Below are 20,659 nucleotides of genomic sequence, written 5' to 3'. Positions count from 1 at the left end.
CATATGACACTAAGTGGTACTGTAGTAGCTTCACACGTCTCCTAGTTCAGCCTAAGCTGCTCTGCTAAGCTACCATTATCTATCAGCCTAAGCTGCTAGACACCCTATACACTAATAAGGGATAACTGGGCCTGGTGCAAGGACCCCTTGGTACTCACTACAAGCCAGTCCAGCCTCCTACAGTGGTGTGCAAGACCTGGCTGATGGTGTGCAGGAAATGGCTTATGGTGCACAGAATCCAGCTGATGGTGCATAGAACCCAGCTAGCCTTGTGTAGAGCCTCAATGGTGGTGTGCAGGACCTGGCTGATGGTGTGCGGAAACCTGGCTGATGGTACACTGAACCTGGCTAGCTTTGTGTAGAGCCTGGAGGGCGGTGTGTAAGATCTAGCTGATGTTGCCCAGAACCTGGCTAGCCTTGTGTAGAGCCTGGATGGTGGTGTGCAGGACCTCGCTGATGGTGTGCAGGACCTGGCCGATGGTGCACAGAACCCAACTAGCCTTGTGTAGAGCCTCAATGGTGGTGTGCAGGACCTGGCTGATGGTGTGCAGGACCTGGCTGATTGTGCACTGAACCTGGCTAGCCTTGTGTAGAGCCTGGAGGACGGTGTGCAAAGCCTAGCTGATGGTGCCCAGAACCTGGCTAGCCTTGTGTAGAGCCTGATGGTGATGTGCAAGACCTGGCTGATGGTGTGCAGGAGCAGGCTGATGGTGCACAGAACCCAGCTGATGGTGCACAGAACCCAGCTAGCCTTGTGTAGAGCCTAAATGGTGGTGTGCAGGACCTGGCTGATTGTGCACTGAACCTGGCTAGCCTTGTGTACAGCCTGGAGGGCGGTGTGCAAGACCTAGCTGATGGTGCCCAGAACCTGGCTAGCCTTGTGGAGAGTTTGGATGGTGGTGTGCAGGACCTCGCTGATGGTGTGCAGGACCTGGCTGATGGTGCACAGAGCCCAACTAGCCTTGTGTAGAGCCTCAATGGTGGTGTGCAGGACCTGGCTGATTGTGCACTGAACCTGGCTAGCCTTGTGTACAGGCCTGGATGGCGGTGTGCAGGACCTAGCTGATGGTGCCTAGTACCTGGCTAGCCTTGTGTAGAGTCTGGATGGTGGTGTGCAGGACCTAGCTGATGGTGCCCAGAACATGGCTAGCCTGGTGTAGATCCTGATGGTGGTGTGCAAGACCTGGCTGATGGTGTGCAGGAACTGGCTGATGGTGCACAGAATCCAGCTGATGGTGCACAGAACCCAGCTAGCCTTGTGTAGAGCCTCAATGGTGGTGTGCAGGACCTGGCTGACTGTGCACTGAACCTGGCTAGCCTTGTGTAGAGCCTGATGGTGGTGTGCAGGACCTGGCTGATGGTGCACAGAACCCAGCTGATGGTGCACAGAACCCAGCTAGCGTTGTGTAGAGTCTCAATTGTGGTGTGCAGGACCTGGCTGATGGTGTGCAGTACCTGGCTGATGGTACACTGAACCTGGCTAGCTTTGTGTAGAGCCTGGAGGGCGGTGTGTAAGATCTAGCTGATGTTGCCCAGAACCTGGCTAGCCTTGTGTAGAGCCTGGATGGTGGTGTGCAGGACCTAGCTGATGGTGTGCAGGACCTGGCTGATGGTGCACAGAACCCAACTAGCCTTGTGTAGAGCCTCAATGGTGGTGTGCAGGACCTAGCTGATAGTGTGCAGGACCTGGCTGATTGTGCACTGAACCTGGCTAGCCTTGTGTAGAGCCTGGAGGACGGTGTGCAAGACCTGCCTGATGGTGCGCAGGACCTGGCTGATGGTGCACAGAACCCAGCTGATGGTGCACAGAACCCAGCTAGCCTTGTGTAGAGCCTAAATGGTGGTGTGCAGGACCTGGCTGATTGTGCACTGAACCTGGCTAGCCTTGTGTACAGCCTGGAGGGCGGTGTGCAAGACCTAGTTGATGGTGCCCAGAACCTGGCTAGCCTTGTGGAGAGTTTGGATGGTGGTGTGCAGGACCTCGCTGATGGTGTGCAGGACCTGGCTGATGGTGCACAGAGCCCAACTAGCCTTGTGTAGAGCCTCAATGGTGGTGTGCTGGACCTGGCTGATTGTGCACTGAACCTGGCTAGCCTTGTGTACAGGCCTGGATGGCGGTGTGCAGGACCTAGCTGATGGTGCCTAGAACCTGGCTAGCCTTGTGTAGAGCCTGGATGGCGGTGTGCAGGACCTAGCTGATGGTGCCCAGAACATGGCTAGCCTTGTGTAGATCCTGATGGTGGTGTGCAAGACCTGGCTGATGGTGTGCAGGAACTGGCTGATGGTGCACAGAATCCAGCTGATGGAGCACAGAACCCAGCTAGCCTTGTGTAGAGCCTCAATGGTGGTGTGCAGGACCTGGCTGATGGTGTGCAGGACCTGGCTGATGGTGTGCAGGACCTGGCTGATTGTGCACTGAACCTGGCTAGCCTTGTGTAGAGCCTGATGGTGGTGTGCAGGACCTGGCTGATGGTGCACAGAACCCAGCTGATGGTGCACAGAACCCAGCTAGCCTTGTGTAGAGTCTCAATTGTGGTGTGCAGGACCTGGCTGATGGTGTGCAAGACCTAGCTGATGGTGCCCAGAACCTGGTTAGCCTTGTGGAGAGCCTGGATGATGGTGTGCAGGACCTGGCTGATGGTGCACAGAGCCCAACTAGCCTTGTGTAGAGCCTCAATGTTGGTGTGCAGGACCTGGCTGATTGTGCACTGAACCTGGCTAGCCTTGTGTACAGCCTGGAGGGCGGTGTGCAGGACCTGGCTGATGGTGCCCAGAACCTGGCTAGCCTTGTGTAGTGCCTGGATGGCGGTGTGCAAGACCTAGCTGATGGTGCCCAGAACCTGGCTAGCCTTGTGTAGAGCCTGATGGTGGTGTGCAAGACCTGGCTGATGGTGTGGAGGACCTGGCTGATGGTGCACAGAACCCAGCTTATGGTGCACAGAACCCAGCTAGCCGTGTGTAGGGCCTCAATGGTGGTGTGCAGGACCTGGCCGATGATGTGCAGGACCTGGCTGATTGTGCACTGAACCTGGCTAGCCTTGTGTAGAGCCTAGATGGTGGTGTGCAAGACTTGGCTGATGGTGTACAAGACCTAGCTGATGGTGCACAGAGCCTGGATGGCGGATTGCAAGACCTGGCTGATGGTGTTCAAGACCTAGCTGATGGTGTCTAGAATTTGGCTAGCATTGTGTAGAGCCTGGATGGTGGTGTGCAGGACCTGGCTGATAGTGTGCAGGACCTGGCTGATAGTGTGCAGGACCTGGCTGATGGTGCACAGAACCCAGCTGGCCTTGTGTAGAGCCTTGATAGTGGTGTGCAGGACCTGGCTGATGGTGTGCAGGACCTAGCTAATGGTACACCGAACCCGGTAGCCTTGTGTAGAGCCTCGATGGTGGTGTGCAGGACCTGGCAGATGATGCATAAGACCTGGCTGATTGTGCACTGAACCTGGCTAGTCATGTGTAGAGCCTTGATGGTGGTGTGCACGATATGGCTGATGGTGTGTAAAACCTGACTGATGGTGCCCAGAACCTGGCTAGCCTTGTGTTGAGCCTTGATGGTGGTGTGGAGGACCTGGCTGATGGTGTGCAGGACCTGGCTGATGGTGCCCAGAACCTGGCTAGCCCTGTGTAGAGCCTGGATGATCATGTGCAGGACCGGGCTGACCATGTATGGTTCTGGCAGAAGGGTTGCATAATGTTGGTAGAAATATGCAGGGCATGCTGAGAAAGTGCTGTGCATGGCTGGGAGAGTTAAGACCAGAACAGTTGGTTTTATGTCCTGTTAAGTCTCTTTATTAAGAGTACCATTATTTCAGTCTTCTGTTGTGTAGAGAACTCTACGGTTGAATAAAAGTATTGTAACCGCCTAGTTTTCAACCCCCTGCCAAACATCAGGTGAAGTAATTTATTTGGTAATGGTAGAGGGTTGTCCCCATCCTTTGCATTCTGGGCTCTGAATGCTGAGCTTCCGATTCAGTCCACCCAAAGGCTGGAATTTAAAGCTCAGTGGCTGAATCTGGCCTGAAATACTCCTTCGCGGATAGAAGAAGTGTTTGCTAGTCAGAATCACAGTACAAGACTGGTAGGAGGTAGGGCAGGCGAGACATAGACTCAGGGTATTCTTCTGCATAGGTGATCACGCAGACAGAGGGCGTTGATCATGGGAGGGAGGTGACTATGGGGATCCAAAGCACGGGCAGGCGCATAACATGGCTCCTTAATGGTGATACGCGCACCCCCACATACAGCGATAGCAACCCTGGTGTTCATGAATAGTAACACTTTAATATCTAACATTAAAGCTGTTTTCTGCAATTCCTGCCATTAAGCGTTTAATTCACTTGCTACGCCTTTCTTCTAGGAGCTCACATTCTCAATTCGGAATATGTTTTGAAAACGGAAGAAGAGTTGGACTCCAGACTGATGGATCCGTCCAGATCGATGGAACCGTATGATACAAAAATATGTGGCATTGGTTCTAGCTTAGGTAAGGTAAATTTTTTTACATTTAAAAAGATCCAAACACACATGTCCGAGACCCCTTTGTGAATTGATTAATACAATAGTAGCTTCAAAGCAGGGAAAAAGGGAAGAAATAACTTCATAACTTTAAATAGATTTTTGTTCCAACATAATTCTTTATAAAGTCAAAGCTCTCAAAGCTCCAAGTGCACAAGGCCATGGGGCCTAAACAGGGGCTGGAGAGGAGTTGGGAAATCAAGGTGAATTGCGTTAACTCTACAATCGCTACATTTAACCCGCTATCAAACTATAAAATAAACATCTCCTAGCCATCTGTCGGCTATCATGGTATCGGCCCAGTCATCCAACACACATGTTCCCATACCAAAACATTGGTCATACAAGGTGTCTTCAGAGGTCACATATCAGGTCTCCTCCTGGCCAAAAGCCTAAACACCCGTAGATGGAAGTCACCCACTCCCACCATGATCTCTGCTTGGGAATACTCAATAAAAATGTGGGCAGAGGCTGAAAGAGTTGCAAGGCGTAAAAAAGGATACCAGGGGCCTGCGTAAATATCGTATTACGTATAGCTGGGATGCTCTCATGCTTGAGTTCCAATCCGCTCTGTCAGACGCTGATGACCCCTTAGTTAGATTTTCCTCTCCCTTTCCCTATGACATTAAAGAACATCTCTTTGTTGTATTTATGCGGCATGATGTGATGAGTTCAGTTGTAACTATACCTGTACAATACGCCTGAGAGACCGTACCATCATTTCAACTTGTGTATAATTGACCCAACTAATATATTGTATTCACTATTGTGCTGCGCCGATGATACTGGTGTTTATGACCGGTCTGATATATATATATATATATATCATCAAATGCAAAAACACAAACAAATGTCAACAAAGGGATTTCAGAATTAAAAATCTAATTCTTTAGCCCCAAGAACTGTTGAAGGTACTGCTTTCTGGATACTATGATAGCTAAATCTGCTCAACTCCTGGAGTTTATAGTTTGTTTGGTGAAATGTGTAAATAGATACAGTAGGTGCCTCGTGTATTCAGGCAGTGTAATGAGACTTTCCAGGAGGTATTTGTGAGCCATCTACACCACCAGTAGGGTACCCCTCTACTCTTTTAGGAAGAATAGTTAAGAACATGGAAATACCCCCGGAGATTGATAAGACTTTAATATTATTGCAGTAGAGAATTATTGTATTTAACCATTAATTGGTGAATTGCTGGATCAATTGTGTACGTTATTTCCAAACTTGAATCTCCCTGGGACCTATAACAGGATCAAAATAAGCAAAGGAACATAACATAACAATGCAGGATTGGAGTTCGGTGTACAGAAATGGATTCTTAGGATTTAGGCCCTGATTTGGATTTCGTGGATAGGTTACTCCATCACAACAGTGACAGATCGCCCATGTGCCGAAATATAAACCCCATTATATCCTATGAACAACCAACATTCCATTGAAAAAGTCCTGCTAGAACCAACAACACCTATGTTATTTTTTCTCCCATTAGCTGAAACTCGCCACAATTGTTTACCATCTTAAATCTACTCCTAACTAATCAGAAATCATTATTGTGAACATCAAGACCAGTTTGCATATCTTCAAGCTAGTGTGGTTCACCCTGATGACTGCATCATTCATCCAGTATTTTTGTCGAGTTGTAGAAACCTTTGCAATCACCTGCTTTCTGGAAAAAGACAACTTGACCCTAAACTCCAAATTCGGCTGAGCCTGGCTATGGAAATCTGTCAAGAGGTGCATTTTCAATCAACTGAACATAAGAATCAAAAAGGAAAATCTGACTGTGGACTTGCAGTCTAATTTCGACTCTGGTGGTAGCATCAACTTTTCTACCCCAAAAAACTCCGACTGACGGGCACTGTGTCTTAGATATGCGGGTCTCTTGTCTCCTGTGAGATCTGTTGCTGCCTTTGGCACAGGTATTACCTTAGGTTAATTCCTAACCCTTGAAACCAGATGGTATGTGGGTGGTGCTAAGATGGTGCTAAACCTCGGGAAAGACCCCACCAGGTCAAACGTTGGTGGGATTCAGAGGAGATCTGGTGGACACAACCGCGTAGACTATGGACTCTATCACTTCTTCTACAATCCTCCGAAGAGGAATTGTAAGACGGCTGATGCTGATGTATCGTTGCAGATGGCAATGAAAGACCAGGTGAAAAAGGCCTTGTGTACGGGAGAAACACAAGGATGGTGTTATCAGCTATGAAGTTGTAATAAATAGATGCAATAAGTTAAGAAGACCAAAAGAAGTGCCTGAACCCTGTGATAATGAATGTTCACAGAATGTAGATGAAATCCCACAAACACGAGCCTCTGAGCTTCAAAGTCTGTTCGTTGTGGATCGGTCTCCTACTGATTGCATGCCCTTGTTGCTAGAACCACCGTGCAAGGGGCCTTGTAGTAAAACTATGTTACATGATACAGTGAAAGGATATGATAGATGGCGCAGAAGGAAATGTTAAACCACAATTGAAGCTTTCTGTAACATTGCAAGATGTGAGAACAAAGGCGGAGGGCTGACAGATGTCAAGTAGACAGTTTCCTGAACATGTTGGTGGTTCGAAAGCTTTGGTGAACTTGCCGCAGTCACCTAAATCCGAACTGAATGTGCAGGAAAGTAAGGCAGACTAAGAGGTTCCAGAACTGCAACCCTTGGTTCATTCTATCATAGAATAATGTGTTTTTTAGTATATTTAGAGGATGGCGTGTTTGATTTTTTAGTGCTGGTCGTGAAAGATTCTGTGCTACTGTCTTGATTTTTGCTGCTCGTGTTAATTTGTTGAGTTTCCTCCTTCCTGTTGCTGTTCTCTAAAGGAATATGTTTTCTTTATGTTATTTTAAATGTACTTATTTATAGAATAGCTGAATCTCCTGGTTAGTTTCAGACATGCATATTTGACGTTATTTTTTTTGTACTAGAGCATGCAGATGTTTCACCAGATGTTTTATACAACATTAAAAGAGAAGAAGATCCCTATGTAATGGCACACTGCAACTTGGAGAGAAGCAAACTCATCGCCAGTACCAAAAGTGAGTAAATATTGCTGATGAAATTGAAATGCCAGAAAAGATCTGAGTCAACCTTGCCACCTAATCACCTGCACTGTGCATGTAGGTACAAGTTTAGAGAGGGAGGGGACCCCCACTGAATCATTCCCTGCATTCCCTTGCTCCCAGCTTCGTTCAAAAGTTGATGTGCTACTGAGTCCTAAGGCCTTGCCAGCCTGCCCTCAGTAAAAGAAATTCTAGCTATTGCGTCAAGAATTTTCAATTCTATTAAGGACACGGAGGCAAGGATTATGCTTTTCTTTCTATGCTTTATTTTACTCAGCAGTTTTCTTGTTCTGGTTCCAGTTTCAGATTATTAACGGACTCAAGTTCTAAAAATGTTTACTCGCAAAGAAAAGGGAAAGTCTTGTGTTGTCAGGAGTATATATATGGTGTCTAGCTCTATCCTTGGTCACATGTTTATTGAAGTTATGGGAAATGTAGTTTAAAAAAAAAATCTCTATTTTAATTTGTTGCTGAGTAAAATAAAGCATAGAAAGAGAAGCATAATCGGAGCCTCCGGTCCTGACATAGAATACACTTCGGTAATCTCTCAATCTGTCATTGACATTGTCTGTAATGAAAACGGCAGCCCTAATTTGTCAATCATTAATAACAGACAGGTCTTGCTAAAGTGGCATCTGTTGTTAAACCAAAGGAGATCTGCTAATCTCATTCTTCAACAAGATTCCCTGCTTCAGAAGGCAAATCCAAATCATTGCCCATGAGATCTTGAGGGTGAATCTCCGGACTCACGCATAGTGATGGCATTTATGGGTGGCTTGTACTGGCATGTGCAATCACAAACCTTCCCCTCCTAACACATGCTGTGAACAGGAGATGGCCACATTTAGCAAAAAGCTGGTCCATATCAGAAAATAGATTCCGCTTTCACTAATGTCAAGCAAAGGAAACTGTCCACATGGTAAAATAATTAATACAGTCTTCCCGATCCAGACATTCAGATAACAACCTCTCCATGGCCTCCAGGTCACCTGCAGTGTCCAGTTTTCATCAGTTTCCTTTTCATTAAGAAGCCTGTGTCTGTCCCTGTGCTGCTGCCTGAGAAGGCAGCTAGTGCATTATAGGTTTTCTTTGATCCCACAAATTCTGTTTACCTTTTGGATGAATCGGTAATGTGGAAAGAGACTGGTGGTGAGCTGCTGGGACCATGGATTATGAACCATAATTCTACTGGCTGCCTCTTAGGGTTGTGCATCCCACCTCACCTGTGAGGAAAGTAAAGTCCACAGGGGATATTAGGGTTTTGGTCCAGTGATTTCTCACACAAGGAAGGGTCAGGAATGCTCTCTGCGGCGTGTGGAATTATGGAGACTAAACAATCCAAATGGTGCCAGTGCTTGGAAAAGAGGGTCTGTATGTGGGAAGTAAGCCTTACTAAACCACCTTGACTCTGTAGCTGTATAGGAGAAGTCAGCACCTAACGTGCTGCATATGGTGTGGGGTGAGTCTACCAACAGGTAAAATTCAACACAACTACCACAGTTGCAATAATGTCTGAATATACAGACAAGGTTGTAGGTTGCACAACTGTTTTATTCATATCTCGTAATATAGTGAATATGCATCCAGTGTATCAGAAATCAGGAAACAAAACCCACAAACAGCACAATACACAAATGTTGCATGGTACTAACAAAATTACACCAGCAATCCTGCGTATCACCCATGAGGGTATCCAGGCACTGTTGCTTTGTGGATGCCGGGTATGTGAGCTATTGAGAGTCCAGCTGAGAAGAGGTGTCTGGGAGGTAGGTGGAAGTGTATGCAGCTGTTGAGGTAGGCGGGCCCATATTCTGTAGTGCTTTATATGCGTATGTGAGGATTTTATACTGTGTCCGTTCGTGTATGGGGAGCCAGTGAAGTTTTCTGAGGTGTGGGGTGTATGGGTAGAGCGAGATTAGTTGAGGATGAGCCTTGCTGCTGCGTTTTAGATGTTTGGAGCCTGTTCAGGAGCTTCTTAGGAATTCCTGTTTAGAGCGTGTTGTCATAGTCTAATTCTGCTGGTAATCAAGGCCTGTATAACTGTCTTCCTGGTCTTTACCGGTAGCCACTTCAAGATCTTTTGCCGCGCACGCAGGGTGTGGGAGCCAGTGGGTGTCACGTCTGTTGCTCAGGCTGTAATGTTGAACTTGCTGCTCATGATGACTTCAAGATTCCTGGAGTGGGGGCTGGTGGGGGGCCGAGGTCCACCGACCACCAGTGGGGTCGTAAGCTGAGGCTTTTCTTGTGAAGATCACATTTCAGTTTGGTCTAGGTTGAGTTTGAGGCAGTTCGATTTCATCTTTTGGCTATCTCGGGCATGAAGGGGGCAAAGCTGTTTTTTGTTGTGGGAGTCTTGTCCTACAGGGAGAGTATGTTGATGTTGTGTGATCTGATGAGGTCCTCCAGTGGAGCTATGAGATGTTGAAAGGCTTTAGGCTGCGGAAAGACGCAGGGATTTAGCAATGACGCTCGTGCTCATTAACAACACAGTATGCTGCAACACGGGGAAATTCATAATACCCCACTGTGGGCAGGATTGCACTTAGTTTATAACAAGCCAAGGCCCAGATGTTTTTTTTTTCTCTTTTGCTTATTTTTATTCTGAACTTTGGTTCATTGGTATTAAGGAAACAAAAAAATGTTGAATTGTTGAAAGAACCAATGAATTGTGGTTCAATAAATTCACAGAAGTTAGATTTTTCCCTTTTGATTTCCTGGGTCTCGTTCTCTTCACCTATTTCTCTTTATTTTTGATTTTTAGGTTCAGGTATTTCCAGAACGGAGTCCCTCGGAAAAACACAAAGTACCGGTAGGTGTGCTGAGTGGCAGGTTATGTTTTTAACTATCTTTTCCTCTCTAATCCTCCTAGGGTTTTCTATATGGATTTAGTTCTCGTCCTTCCTCTCTGCTTCTAGCTCTTTCGGTGTGGACTTGGTTCTCTTTTTACCCCTTTCCCTCTCTCGCTTTCTGCCTTCCACCTTTGGTGGGACATGTATCTAGATATTCCTCTTTCCTGTAGAATACTAACCACCTTCCAAACAGCGCAATTAAATAGTAAAACAAACCATAAGCCAGATTAAACTCTCCTTTTGGCTCTTCATTGGTTGCTCATAGCTGTCCTGGACTCTTGATCAATTATTCTGAATCTCTATTGTTTTTAAGTAACTGTTTCAGATTTGTTAAACAAAAAAAAACTCTAATATTTTTGTTTTGGGTTAACACTCCATTATTATCTGTAATTAGTTGCCTGTTTCCCTTCTCTACCCCGCCCCCACCACCCCTGTAACCAAGCACTGACCAGTGCAAGTCACACTCCTCCAGGAGCATGGCGGGCCGAGGGCCTCTCTGGACGGGATATTTCCCAGCAGGCACTTCAGCGTTTGTGTCGGCCTCCTGAATCTCCTGTTGTTCCTCAGGTCCAGCCACTCGGGCTCCGGCTCCATATTCTTCTCTTCTTTCGTGTTCTCCACTCTCAGTCTTCTCCGCATCCTCTCTCATCCTCGGCCACACTTCTTTCTGCTTTCGTGCTGGTTCTTTGTTGCTGCCTGCTTCTCCTGGTGGGAAAACAAAATTCCTTCCTCCGTGTTTGTTTTTTCAGTACGTCCTTTTGTAGTCCTTCTCTTCTACCATTACGTTTGTTTCTCTTGTAGATGTTGTTAGACCAGAGTTCCAGCTTCAAAACCCAAGTAAGTCCCTGTCTTGCTCTACCCCCAGATCACATATCCCCACCCATAGATGTTTTTGATTGGACAAAAGGGGGTGCCTAGACAGAACATTAACAGAACATTAGCATTGCCCTGGTCACTCCCATGTGTATGTTGAACCTCAAATCTAAAAGGTTGGTGAAATAGGAACCAACATTGGATCCTAGCATTATTCCCCTTATTCCTACTCAGCTAGGTTAATGGGGCATGGCCCATATAGAGAAAATCTAAGAGGCCCTCTAGTTAATGACACAGCTTTTCCACTGCCCATTTAATTGCTAAGCACGCCTTTGCAATAGTAGGATAGTAGGTTTCATGGTTTACAACTGACAAGATCAGTTTCTCCTCTCCAGTGGTTTTTAATTGGGAAAGCACCACCCCAGTTCCAATATCGGGGGCATCCATTTGTAGTAGAAATGGTTTGTCGAAGTCTGGAGACTGAAGAAAGGGCTTAGAAGCAATTAGACGTTTTAAGTGGTCAAATACATCAAAACCTTTTCAGACGGAACATCAAAGGACCTTTTTTTTTTTTTTTTTCAGCAGGGCACAATTGTAGAATATTGTGGAATAAACCTTCTATAATATCCTAGAAGGCCTAAAAATGTCCTCATATCCCTTTTAGTGCTTGGTAAGGGAACGGCCGTGATTCCCCTTACTTTTTCTTTCTGGGGCTCAGTAAGACCATCACCAACTAAGTATCCCAAATATTTGACTCTATTATGGGCTGGCTTTGATTTTGTGCATTAATACAGAGACAGGTGGACTGTAGGCCCATTAAGGCATTGTATAACTGAGTAAGATGTTGTCTGTAACTATTGGTAAGGATGACAATATCATCTAGATGCACAGAAGGTTAGTTTCTGTGTGGCTTTAGGATTCATGAGTCTTTGAAAGGTTAATGGATCTCCATGGAATCCAAAGGGGTGGGCGGGTGTCATTTGGAAAAGCCCATATGGTGTTGAAAAGGCTGTCTTCTTTTATCTTCCAACCGCAAGGGAATCTTCCAGCATCCCTTTGTAAGATCTGCAGTGGCTATAGAATGGGCTTCCCCTAGTTGATTAACTCATCTATTTTCCGTAGGGGATAATGATCAAACCTGATATTCTATTGAGTGCTCAGAAATTGATACAGAACCAACTAGTTCCATCCAGGTTGGGAATAAGGTCAGTAAGGGAATACCAATATCTGGTTGAGGGTTCCATTACGGCTAGTTTTTGCATTTATTCTACCTCTCCCGGGATACCGGGATATTTTTTTGTTTGGCCTTGGCTATCGAATAAGGCAATTGTTTTACAATCTTCCCTCTTTCATTACGAATTGCATGAGTTATGAGTTAAGTTTTTCTGGGAAGATCGAGGAACATTTGTGTAAAAGCGGATAGGCATTGCTGTAATTCTTCTTTTTTCCCCTCAGTTAACATTTCCTTCATAGTATCCTTTAGGGTGCTTTCATCTAATCTCACTCTTTCGGTTGTTGGGATGTGTGCTAGAGGAGGACCTAACCCTTTTTTAATAAGTTTATGTGGTATATTTGGGCACGCCATCCTAGAAACTGTAACTTATATGTAGCCTGACCTGTTATAAGGTTCCTATGAATTTAGTATAATTGTGCATTAGGTCAATAAAATTTTACAGTATAGAGACTTAGGCCCTCATTCCGACCCTGGCGGTTTCAAACCGCCAGGGTGGAGGACCGCGGGAGCACCGCCGACAGGCCGGCGGTCCTCCAATGGGCATTCCGACCGCGGCGGTAAAGCCGCGGTCGGACCGGCAACACTGGCGGTCTCCCGCCAGTGTACCGCCGCCCATAGGAATCCTCCAAGGCGGCGCAGCTAGCTGCGCCGCCGAGGGGATTCCGACCCCCCCTACCGCCATCCAGTTCCCGGCGGTTCTCCCGCCGGGAACCGGATGGCGGTAGGGGGGGTCGCGGGGCCCCTGGGGACCCCTGCAGTGCCCATGCCACTGGCATGGGCACTGCAGGGGCCCCCGTAAGAGGGCCCCTAAATGTATTTCACTGTCTGCTTTGCAGACAGTGAAATACGCGACGGGTGCAACTGCACCCGTCGCACAGCTTCCACTCCGCCGGCTCGATTCCGAGCCGGCTTCATCGTGGAAGCCTCTTTCCCGCTGGGCTGGCGGGCGGCCTGAAGGCGGCCGCCCGCCAGCCCAGCGGGAAAGTCAGAATCACCGCCGCGGTCTTTCGACCGCGGAACGGTATTCTGGCGGCCCCCGACAGGCCGGCGGCGACCGCCGCCGGCCAATGTCGGAATGAGGGCCTTAGTGGGTCATTCCGACCACCGCGGTGGCGGTATGGACCGCCGCAGACAGGGTGGTCCGACTGCCCCATTCTTACCATGGCAGAACCACCACGGTCCACCAGATGACACTGCCAGCCTGCAGCCAGCCTGCAGCCTGGCGGTCCCAGCGGTTTTAATCCACCAGGGCAATGCTGCAAGCAGCGCTGCCCTCCGGATTACAAGTCCCCATCTGCCAGCCTTTCCATGGCGGGGAACACCACCATGGAAAGGATAGCGGAATGGGGGTGTTGTTGGGCCCCTGGGGTCCCTTGCACTGCCCATGCACTTGGAATGGGCAGTGAAGGGGCTCCCATGCACAGCCCCATCGCGCATTTCGCAGTGAAATGGGCAACAGGTGCTGTCGCGCCCGACACACCACAACATTGACGCCAACTCAATTATGAGCTAGCGTCAATGTTGTGGTGAGTGTTCCGCTAGGACAGTGGGCTGAAACACTGTTTTCGCATGCTGGCCCAGCGGAACACTCCTAATATGGTGGGCAAAAGACCTCCAGTACTGGCGGTCTTTTGCCTGCAGCGGCTTTGGCAGTCCTGTGAAAGGATCACCGAAGTCAGAATGACCCCCTGAGTACTCTTATCAGTAATTGGTGGTTTGTTTGGCTGGCTCACAGTACCACATCTAAAACCCCTAACCTTTCAGGGTGATAGATGTTGTCGGTAACCTCAAACATGACCACTCCAATTCCACAGAATTTGTGGAAACAAAGGTAACCCTTTCATTCATCACTTTTGCATGACCAAGGTGCCACAAAGAAAAGGTACGAAAATAAATTTTGAAATATTTGTTGAAAAGAGCTTATCCTTGTAAATAAAACATGAGCTGCAACTATTAAGCAGATGAGACACGTAGTTGTAATAGGCATTATTAGAATGGTGAAAAACACAAATAATTCAAGCATGTTAATTGTTCCTAATGTTATTCCTATATGTCACTAGTACTTCTACACTAGAGAAAGCATAGCAGGAGTACCCTTTTGCCAGACCTTTTGGAATGATCTAACCCCATACCTTGGCGTTAAGTGTCAGGGGAGACTTGTCTTTTTTTCCTATGCAACACCACAATCCATATTTTATCTGAAACAAGGGATTTACCTGAAGGTTCTCTCCCTCCTCATCTCAGGTGTTCAGCCAAGCATACTGTTGTAATTTGTTATCCCTAAAGCCTAAAGTTTTGTCCAACTTCCAATGTTCCTGGATGACAAGAGTGTTTTGAGATGCGCCTTTCTGCTTTCTGCTCTTGTCTTTCCTTCTTGGGCTTCATAGCTTCTATATGATGTAGGGTTTCTATTATGTCTTGGGAGAAAGGGGCTTTACTTAACCATGCCCCAGCTTCAGATAGGGTTTCTCTGAGAATGTGAAGAATTGAATGTTATCAGTACCAAAAAAAAGAAATTATGGGAGACTGTGTAGTACCACAACCTCTATCCACGTCTCCTGGCCATCTATACTTGTCACTGGGAGTTTTCCTAATGAATAAGTTCTGTGGTTCCCTCAAACACATCTAATACACACTTCTGATCTGTTGTGGAAGAACCAAATTATCTTTGATAACAGATTGTTTACACCCGAGTCCTATAAAACGATGACCCGTTTATGGTTTATCTGTAAACTCACATAGTAAGTGGGGCCCATCTCCTGGGTATAGTAAATAGAATGTAGCACATAATTTACTCCTATTGGTTACTCTTCCAACTCCTGAATTTCAACAGAATCAGACAGTTTGACCCCATTCCCTCCATTCATACAATTGCAGTCCTTTAGGGCGGATTGTATCGGGCCTAACTTGTCATAACCCCGCCGTATCGTGCCGAGGAGCAATTAATTTCTTTTGGAATCTTTCCAATGTAACAATCATGGGTTTTGGTCCTTTTTTTATATCTTTGTATAGTTTTGGGTAGTTGTGCCCTCGAAAAGGTGTTTGCCATCTCAATGGCTTGTTCTAAAGTTAGTCCAGGATATTGTCTCAATTATTTTTGCATTTGGAGTGGCAGGGCTTCCTAATATTGTTCTAAGTAAACTTTGGCCATTATTTCTTCCTTAGGGGCCTCATGATGTAAAAGCAATCAGTCAGCCGTATTTTTAAGCTTAGAAAATAAGGTTCTAGGAGTATCACCTGGGAAACCGCTTTCATAGTCGGCAAACCTCATTATCTACAACTAGTCTTTGCAAAATAATCCTTTTTATTTCATTATAAGGGATAGGTCTGGTGGAGTTGAGTGCTTGATATGCAGCCTTACTTTGAGCTATCCCGGTGGCTAACTGTAAATGGCTCTCAGACACCTTATGTAGCTGCTTGACCTGGTGCTTTAATGTATCTTGAAAAACATTGTGGTTGGTTTCAGCTGCTTTAATATAAAGTTCTGACTGCCACTTCAGCTTCTGCTGTCCTTCGTTAGTAGTTGAATGAGGTTCTCAATTTGTCAGAGAGCAGATTATCCCACTTCTGACACAACATGTTGATGGGGGTTTGCTTAGTTTATAGAAGTTTTTGAAAAGACAAAACCCAGATAGGGCTTCTCATTAATTTTCTTATTTTTAGTCCAAACTTTGGTTCATTGGTATGAAGGAAACAGAAAAATTGGTTGGAAGTAACAAATGAATTGTGGTTCAATCTTTACCGATTTCAATTTCCTTTAATCTTTTAGGTGTAGGTATTTCCAGACCGGAGTCCCTCGGAAAAATACCAAGCAAAGGTAAGTACTAAGTAGGGGGTATATTGTGATCTTTGTTTTCCTCTGTACTCCTTTTAGGGCTTCTATATGGAGTTTAATTATTTTCCTTCCTCTCTCTTTCTAGCTGTTTCTGTGGTGACTCGTTTTTTTCCTTTCACCTTCCCCTCTCTCACTTTCTGCCTTCCATCTTTGTTGGGACATGTGTCTAGATATTCCTCTCTTCTGTAGAATACTACAGTATTCAAACAAAGCAATTAAATAATAAAACAAACCGGTAGAATGATGCGGGAACAGCGAGGGTCATTGTCCACAAAAGCAGAACAACGCTTTCCTGAACAACGACCCTGTTTCCTCTGCCTTAACCATGCATGTCCAGAACAATGAACATGCGTGGTTAAGGCAGAGGAAAACAGACTCCGGATCGGAGAGGACGCGGTCAGGTAAGTGGGGGTGGGGTAGGGTTGGGGGGTAGTTTTAGGGGTGGGAGGATAGGGGTAATTTTAGATTTTAGGGGCAGGGGCGGGTCAGGGTAATTTTAGGTTTTAGGGGCGGGGTAGGGGGTCGCAGTAGTTTTGTGGGGTTGGGGTTGTCTAGGTTTGGGGGGGTCGCAATACATTTAGGGGCGGGATAGGGGGTCGTGGTAATATTAGGGGCGGGGTGGGGAGTTGCGGTAATTTTTAGGGATGGGGTTGGGTTGGGCTTGGTTTTAGGGGCGAGGGTGGGGGGGGTCGGTGTACTTTTAGGTTTTAGGGGCAGTGGTGGGGGGTTGGGGTAGTTTTAGGTTTTAGGGGCAGTGTGGGGTGTTGCAGTAGTTTTAGGGCCGGGGATGGGGGGTTGGGTAGTTTGGGTTTTAGGAGCGGGGTGAGGGGTCGGGGTACTTTTAGGTTTTAGGGGCAGTGGTGCGGGGTTAGGGTAGTTTGAGGTTTTAGGGGTGGGGGTTCATGGTAGTTTTAGGGGTGGGATGGGGGTTGGGATAGTTTTAGGTACGGGGTGTGTGAGTCACTGTAGTTTTAGAGGCGGGTTGGGGGGTTGAGGTAGTTCAGGTTTTAGGGGTGGGGGGTCACAGTAGTTTTAGGGATGGGGTGGCGGTGGTGGGGGTAGGTTTAGTTTTTAGGGGCTGAGATGGGGGTCGCTATAGTTTTAGGGGTGGGGTGGTAGGGTCAAGGGGGTCGCATGCTAGAACCATGCATGCCATTCCACGCATGCCTTTATCAAGAATGCCTTTACAACGAAAAATTGTTGTTAAGGCATTCGTGGTAAAGGCATTAGTGGTAATAACGCGGTCGTTGTTCCAACCGCGTTGTTCAGGCATGCGTGGTTCCAGCATGTGTTGTTCCGACATATATTCAAACAAACCAAAACCTAAGTATAACTTTTCTTTTGGGGTTTCATAGGTTGCTCATAGCTTTTCTGGACTCTTGCACAATTATTCTGAGTCTCTATATTATCTAAGCAACAGTTTCAGACTTTGTAACAAAGTAAAACAAATAAATACCCCTAATAGTTTCGTTTTGGGTTAACACTCAATTATTATCCATAAGGAGTCACCTGTTCCCCTTCCCCCCGTAACTGAGCACTAATCTGTTCAAGCCATGCTCCTCTAGGGCTCCTCTAGGAGCATGGCAGGGCTGGGGGACTCTGTGGATGGTATATCTCCACTTCAACCACACCTCTTCCTCATTTTGTGGCGTTTATTTGTCTGTGTCTGTCTGCTTCTCCTCGTCGACAAATGCAAAAAGAACAGATGTTAGACGGAATGCTGAACAATGCAAACATTCACCCCAGTCACAAAGATCTAGGTTTAATCCATTGTTTTTTTGCCCACCACACCACCCTAGTTTGGACCCAGCTATTTGCATATCAGTCTTTTGCTCTTTATGCTTTTGCTTATGTCGCCCTATGTGGGAAGGGTGTGCCCAGATGTGATTTGGCCTGGACTGTTCCTGTGGGGAGCAGGGTCAAGACTGATTTACATATAGCTGGGGTGGTGAGCAAAAAAACACAATGGATTAAAACCCAGATCCGTGACTGGGGGTGAAAGTTTGTATTGTACAGCATTCTATTCATCATCTGTACTTTTTGCTTTTGTCGCCCTAAGTGGGAAGGGTATGCGCAGATGTTGGTCCTGTGCTCATTGTACCACTGTATTCAAGCTAGCCTGGCTGATGAGGGGTGATACCCCAAGCCCATCCCAAAATGCTTGTTTCTGGTCCCGGGAGGACCTGGCCTGGCAGTTCCGGTACGACTGTTCCCAGGGAGAGCGGGATCAAGACTGATTTGTATATGGCTGGCTCCACACTGAGGTGCCATGGTGAGCAAAAAACAATGGATTAAACCCAGATCTGTGACTGGGGATGAATGTTTGTATTGTTCAGCATTCTGTCCATCATCTGTTCTTTTTGTTCTTAGTGGGGAAACAAAAGTCCTTCCTCTGTGTTTGTTTTTCAGTAGATCTTTTTGTAGTCCTTACTCTCTGACCATAACTTTTATTTCTCTTGTAGGTGTCGTCTGTCCGGAGTTCCAACTTCGACACCCAGGTAAGTCCCTGTCCTGCTCTACCCCCCCACCCCGCGTGTCACATATTCCCTCCAACAGATTTTTCCGATTTAGGAAAAAAAACGGGGGTAAATTAACTGATCTGTTCCCAATAGAGGATAATTATCAAACGTTTTGACTGCTCGAAAATCAATATGAAACTGGATAGTTCCATCAAGTTTGGGAACAAGGACAAAAAGTGAACATCAATTTCTGAATGAGGGTTTAATTTCCCCTAGTTTTAGCTAGGGCTAAAATAGTTAGGTCCACGTTTGACAGGTCAGGGCTTGGGCTGCTTTTTCATAACATCGTGAAATAGAGGGCCCTTACTTTGAGCTGTCCTGGTGGGTAACTGTAACTGACTCCCAGACACCTTATGCAGCTGCTTGGCGTGATTCTTTAATGTGCCTTGAAAAACACTGCGTTCAGTTTCAGCAGCTTTAAGATAACATTCTAATCCTCACTCCAGCTTTTGCTGCCCTTCTGTTAGTCAATGAATGATGTTCTCAATCTTTTATCTGAGCAGATTATCCCACTTCTGACACCACGTGTGGCCGGGGTTTCGCTTAGTCTGTAGAAAGACAAGACCCAGATAGGGCTTTTCACGTATTTGCTTATTTTTATTACGAACTTTGGTTCATTGATATAAAGAAAGCAAAAAAAGGTTGTTGGAAGAAACACATGAATTTTGGTCCAGTAAATTCACAGAAATTTGACTTTTCCCTTTTGATTTATCGGGTCTCGTTTTCTTCACCAATTTCACTTTCCTTTCTTCATTTAGGTGCAGGCATTTCTATACCGGAGTCTCTTGGAAAAACATCAAGCACAGGTAAGTTTAGTGATTCGGGGAGGTTAACTCTTGAAATTTCTTTTCTTCTCTCCTCCTTTTAGGGTTTCTATATGGATTTAATTATCTTCTTTCCTCTCAGTTTCTAATTATTTTGATCTTGACTTGATTATTTAATTTAACCGTTCTCTCTCTCATTTCATGCTTCCAGCTTTATTGGGGCGTATGTCTAGATATTCCTCTCTCCTGTAGAATACTGACCATATTTCAGACAAAGCAATTTAAGATTAAAACAAACCAAAAGCCAAATTAAACTTTCCTTTTGGTTTTGTCACAGGTTGCTTATAGTGCCTCTAGACACTTGTTCAATTATTCAGAGTCTTTGTTGTATCTAAGTAACTGTTTCAGATTTGTTAACAACGCAAAATAATAAAAATAAAACATCTTAATAGTTTTATTTTGAGTTACCGCTCTTTTACCCCAGGGTAGGTCGCTCCCCCGTCCTCACAGCGCCACCAGACCTGTGTGCCTTCTCCCTTTTGCTGTCTGCCCGCTTGGTTTTGCCTGTGTGTGCCCTTTGCTATCTGCTTGTTGTGATCGCGCTCCCCTCTCTCCGTGTACCCCGAGTGTGTGCCCTTTGCTGTCTGCCTGCTTGGTTTTGCCTGAGTGTGCCCCTCGCTGCCTGCTTGTTGTGATCGCGCTCCCCTTCTCTCCGTGTACCCCGAGTGCCTGCCTTCGCCGAGTGTCCCCGCCGTCCCCCCCGTCCTTCCGCCGCTTTTTCTCCTCGTTTTCCACGTTTTTTCCCTGTTTTTCATACCTTTTTTGGTACTTTTTCGTTTATAGGCCTCCTCGCCATTCTCGAGGCTTTCCCGCTGTTGCTTTTCCCGCTTTTTCACCTACCCGCCCACCTCCCGCCTCCCAGCTAACCCCGCCTCCCCGGCTACCCCTTAAATGGCGGCCGCTGCGAGGCCGTGGTAGCGACCCTTGACCCCAGGGTAGGTCGCTCCCCCGTCCTCACAGCGCCACCAGACCTGTGTGCCTTCTCCCTTTTGCTGTCTGCCCGCTTGG

The 20,659-nt window shown here is 46.6% G+C and overlaps 1 protein-coding gene across 2 annotated transcripts in view; it reads left to right on the top strand.

Annotated features, from left to right (window-relative positions):
• Nucleotides 1–20,659, top strand: part of LOC138303516 (zinc finger protein 780A-like) — a 107,626-nt gene that overhangs the window by 68,002 nt on the left and 18,965 nt on the right. Inside the window, exons 6-12 of one of the 2 annotated variants that reach the window (XM_069242701.1) lie at nucleotides 4,363–4,488; nucleotides 7,443–7,553; nucleotides 10,339–10,386; nucleotides 11,228–11,263; nucleotides 16,243–16,290; nucleotides 18,771–18,806; nucleotides 19,586–19,633. In XM_069242701.1, coding sequence (XP_069098802.1) covers nucleotides 4,363–4,488; nucleotides 7,443–7,553; nucleotides 10,339–10,386; nucleotides 11,228–11,263; nucleotides 16,243–16,290; nucleotides 18,771–18,806; nucleotides 19,586–19,633 — 453 coding nt within the window. The remainder of the gene's footprint in view (nucleotides 1–4,362; nucleotides 4,489–7,442; nucleotides 7,554–10,338; nucleotides 10,387–11,227; nucleotides 11,264–16,242; nucleotides 16,291–18,770; nucleotides 18,807–19,585; nucleotides 19,634–20,659) is intronic. The other variant, XM_069242702.1, reaches the window with a different exon arrangement.

Source organism: Pleurodeles waltl, chromosome 7, assembly GCF_031143425.1.
Source record: "Pleurodeles waltl isolate 20211129_DDA chromosome 7, aPleWal1.hap1.20221129, whole genome shotgun sequence".
Classification (NCBI taxonomy): Eukaryota; Metazoa; Chordata; class Amphibia; order Caudata; family Salamandridae; genus Pleurodeles; species Pleurodeles waltl.
Note: the sequence above shows the minus strand (reverse complement) of the source record. Positions and strands in the feature narration are given on the sequence as shown.